General features: G+C 28.1%; 1 protein-coding gene across 1 annotated transcript; it reads right to left on the bottom strand.

Annotated features, from left to right (window-relative positions):
- Positions 1-1,681: 1,681 nt before the first annotated feature.
- Phum_PHUM209880 (uncharacterized protein) lies at positions 1,682-3,144 on the bottom strand (the record flags this gene model as incomplete). Its single annotated transcript, XM_002425523.1, has 2 exons — positions 1,682-2,577; positions 3,120-3,144. 2 exons carry the CDS (start codon positions 3,142-3,144, stop codon positions 1,682-1,684), a joined length of 921 nt encoding a protein of 306 aa, XP_002425568.1.
- Positions 3,145-3,479: the final 335 nt, after the last annotated feature.

A 3,479-nucleotide genomic window follows, 5' to 3' on the forward strand; every position in this document is an offset into this window, starting at 1 on the left:
GATTTAAAATTCGAAACCAAACATTGTAATTCGAACTTTTCACTTTTTTCTTTCTAGAATTTTCCTTTTTTTTTTATAAAAAATAAACAAAAGAAAATTGATCGAAAATTTAAAATAAAAAAAAAAAATGTCAGGGGTTGAGTTTTGCATTAATAAAAATATAAGTCGAGTTTTTTTTTTATGTACATGAGTTGCGTGTTGTCATAAGAGTTTTTTCTCCGGAAAATATAATGAAATTTATTTATTATTATTATTATTATTATTCTTATTTAACCTTTCTACCCTTTTATTTCCATCCCTCCCCTCTAAATTTTTTCGAGTATTTTAAAGTAAAAAAAAAACCCACGGGTATTTTTCATTTTGTCTTCCTCCTCCCTCCCCTTTTCTTCCCTTCTCCTCCTCCTCCCCTCTCCACCTTTTTATCCTATTTTCGTTTTTTTTAAAACAATTTTTCAAAAAATTCCCCCCTCTCCCCCCTCCAAAAAAAAAGAAAAATGAACAGGCACGAGTGCTTCTTATGTAAAAAATCGATTTTTCATTATCATTATCATTATCATAATCTTTTTGATTTTAAACAAATTTTAAATTTAAACAAATTATTTAAATCAAAAAACCTTTTATACATAATAATAATAATAATAAATTATTATTATTATTACAATTTTTTTTTTTTAATGAAGGCGATGAAAATTTTTTTTAATATATTAATAATACCAAATAATATCGTTTATGTATATATATAACAATATAATATTTAAATGTGTTCATTCATATAAATGTATAAATGCTATAAATTTAGTAATAATAATAATAATAATAATAATATTAGTAGTAGTAGTAGTAATAGTAATAGATTAGGCGAAATTTTTTTTTTTTAGTTTTTTAAATAATTTTATCTTAAATAAATTAAAAAAAGAAAGCACTAGAGAAAGATAATATTATATATATATATAATAGTGTTAGATTAATAATAATAATAGTATATATATAATATAACCTCGGATCGATTATAATATTAAAATATTTTTTTTTTTTTTTTAAATAGAAAATGTAAAAATTTTTATATATATTAAAAATCAGGTACGCACAACAACACCATTCTTTATTTATACAAAGGATTCATTCGCATATGAGAAATAAGCTCAAAAAAATTTTCTTCATCTTTTTTCTCTCTCTTTTTTTTCCTTTCTCTTCTTCTCGTTGTCTTCGAATAGTTGAGGAAGAAGAAGAGAAAGAAAAAAAGAAAAGATGATTTCGTCACCCTGATCCTTACATACTCGCAGCCTCTTTGCATTAAGCACATGAATTAAATTACGTGAAGCAAAATATAAATTTATATTTGTATATATATATTAAATTGATTGTGCGAAATAAATTATCATTATTATTATTATTATTATTATTATTATTATTATTATTATTATTATAGTTATACAAATAAGTTTTATATTAAACGTCGAATAAACGTTTAACAAGAAAACATTTCAAATAGAAAAAAAAAAAACGCTTTGCTTGTTTTGTGACGTGAAACAAAATGTTTTAAATACGTCATCATCATGCTTTCATGACGTCATCGAAAGGTACGTTCGAGTTTTTTTTAAATAATTTTTAATTATAATGTTTACCTTTCGATATCGTTGGTTATGATACCACCTTGGTACTGGTTGGTGAATAGTTTTTCCTATATTTTTGTTCTTCTTATTTGATGGTATTTGCTCATGGGTGTCTTTATTAATTCCTGAGTTTCGTGAGCTTCGAATATTGAAGCCGGACTCGTGTTCACGGTTCCAATGTCGTATTCATCCATCGTAACGTTCATATTAGGCAACTTATCGTGGTCCATTAACGGTGATATGTCTTCTTCTAATATTTTTTCCAATTGAGGACTCAACATACCCGTTTCTCCGTTCATGAATACCTGATTACCGTTCGGCGGTGGACTTTTCAATTTTGGCGAATGAACGGCCGCGGGCACGTCGTCAAATTCTCCTTGTTGCAAATTGTCGGATATTGCCGTTAGAGTTTTCGTTCTCCTAGGTATCAAATTACCCGTTTCGACATCTCTTACCAATCTGTGTCCCGATCGGGATCTCGTCAATTGTCCCTGTACGTATTCGTTAATTTCTTCTTCTTCTTTTTTAGAAATAAATCTATCTAAAACTATTAGGAATGTGCCTAGCAACAATGCGAAGGCACCCGTTATAACTAATTCGTTCCACCATGCCTTTTTAGTGAATATGTTTTGCCATGACCAATCGTCGAAATCATCCGGTATTAGTGTAGAACCCAATAGGAAAACACCCAAAACGATAAAAACGACACCGATTTGAAGCATTCCGATTCCTACGTTGCTTTCAAAGCTGGTCACTTTGCTTTTCATTGTTTTTTTCTTTGACCTTTCCGTTCCGTCTAAACTGTTACGTGGACTTGCAAAAGAACTTTGGGATCCGCCCAAACCGGATTCGGTGCTTTGAATGCTATAACGACGACCCTTTGCCTTTTTCATATCCGCTCTTCTTTTCCTTTGCCTTTTTATGGCCAAAGCCGAATGTAATCCCATCGAATGCATTTTTAAAACTGAAAACAAAACAAAAAAAAAAAATTATTTTATCTAATTTATAACTAATTACTATCAAAATAAATAAAACTTTTTAACGAAGAGCAAAAAAAAAACAGTAAATAAATAAAATTTTTTTGTTGTTCCCCCCTCCCCCCAGTAAAAAAGCCTGGATTGGATTTGATTACCTTTTCGTTGTTTTTTCCCTTTTTTTTTTTTTACTTTGTTTAATTTTTTGTTTTTTTTTTTTTTTTCAATTTAATAACGACTACGACAAAAAAAAAAAAAACAAAAAAACAAAAAAAGCAAAAAAACAATTTTTAGTAACTTTTAAAAAAGTTATTGATAATAAATGAAAATCGATTTGCCCCCCCGTTGCCTTTTTTCTCCACTCTTAGGGCAATAAAATCAGTTTGACTAATGAAAAGTCCATTGCCACGGGATTTTCTCGAGTGTCCTTTCCGCCATTTTTTTTTTTTTACTTCCTTTTTTTCACTCGCCCAATTTATATACCTCCTTATCGTTTATTTTTACATTATTAAAAATTGATAAAAAAGAAAACTTTTTTCCAAAAAATTTTCTTCCATTCGATTTACTCCTTTTTCTTTTTTTTTAAAGGGGGGAGGGAAAGGGGAAATAATTGAAAATGACGCGTACGTATATTATATTATTAAATTTATTAAATTTTTAAACTTTTATACTTTTTTTTTTAACGGAAATTCACTCGCCAAAAAAGGAAAAAAATTTTTTTTGATTAATAAAAATCGACCCCCATTTTTTTTCTTTTTTTTTTTTGAATTTCCCGATAAAAACGAAAGTGAAAGGGAAAAAGAAAGGAAGGGCGAGAGGAAGGGGAGGGAAATATATGGTTTTATTGCCACGTAAACAAAATTATATAAAGAAAAAGAATTTTTTTCTTTTA

The sequence above is a fragment of the Pediculus humanus genome, genomic scaffold (genome assembly GCF_000006295.1).
Source record: "Pediculus humanus corporis 1103172107560 genomic scaffold, whole genome shotgun sequence".
NCBI lineage: Eukaryota > Metazoa > Arthropoda > Insecta > Psocodea > Pediculidae > Pediculus > Pediculus humanus.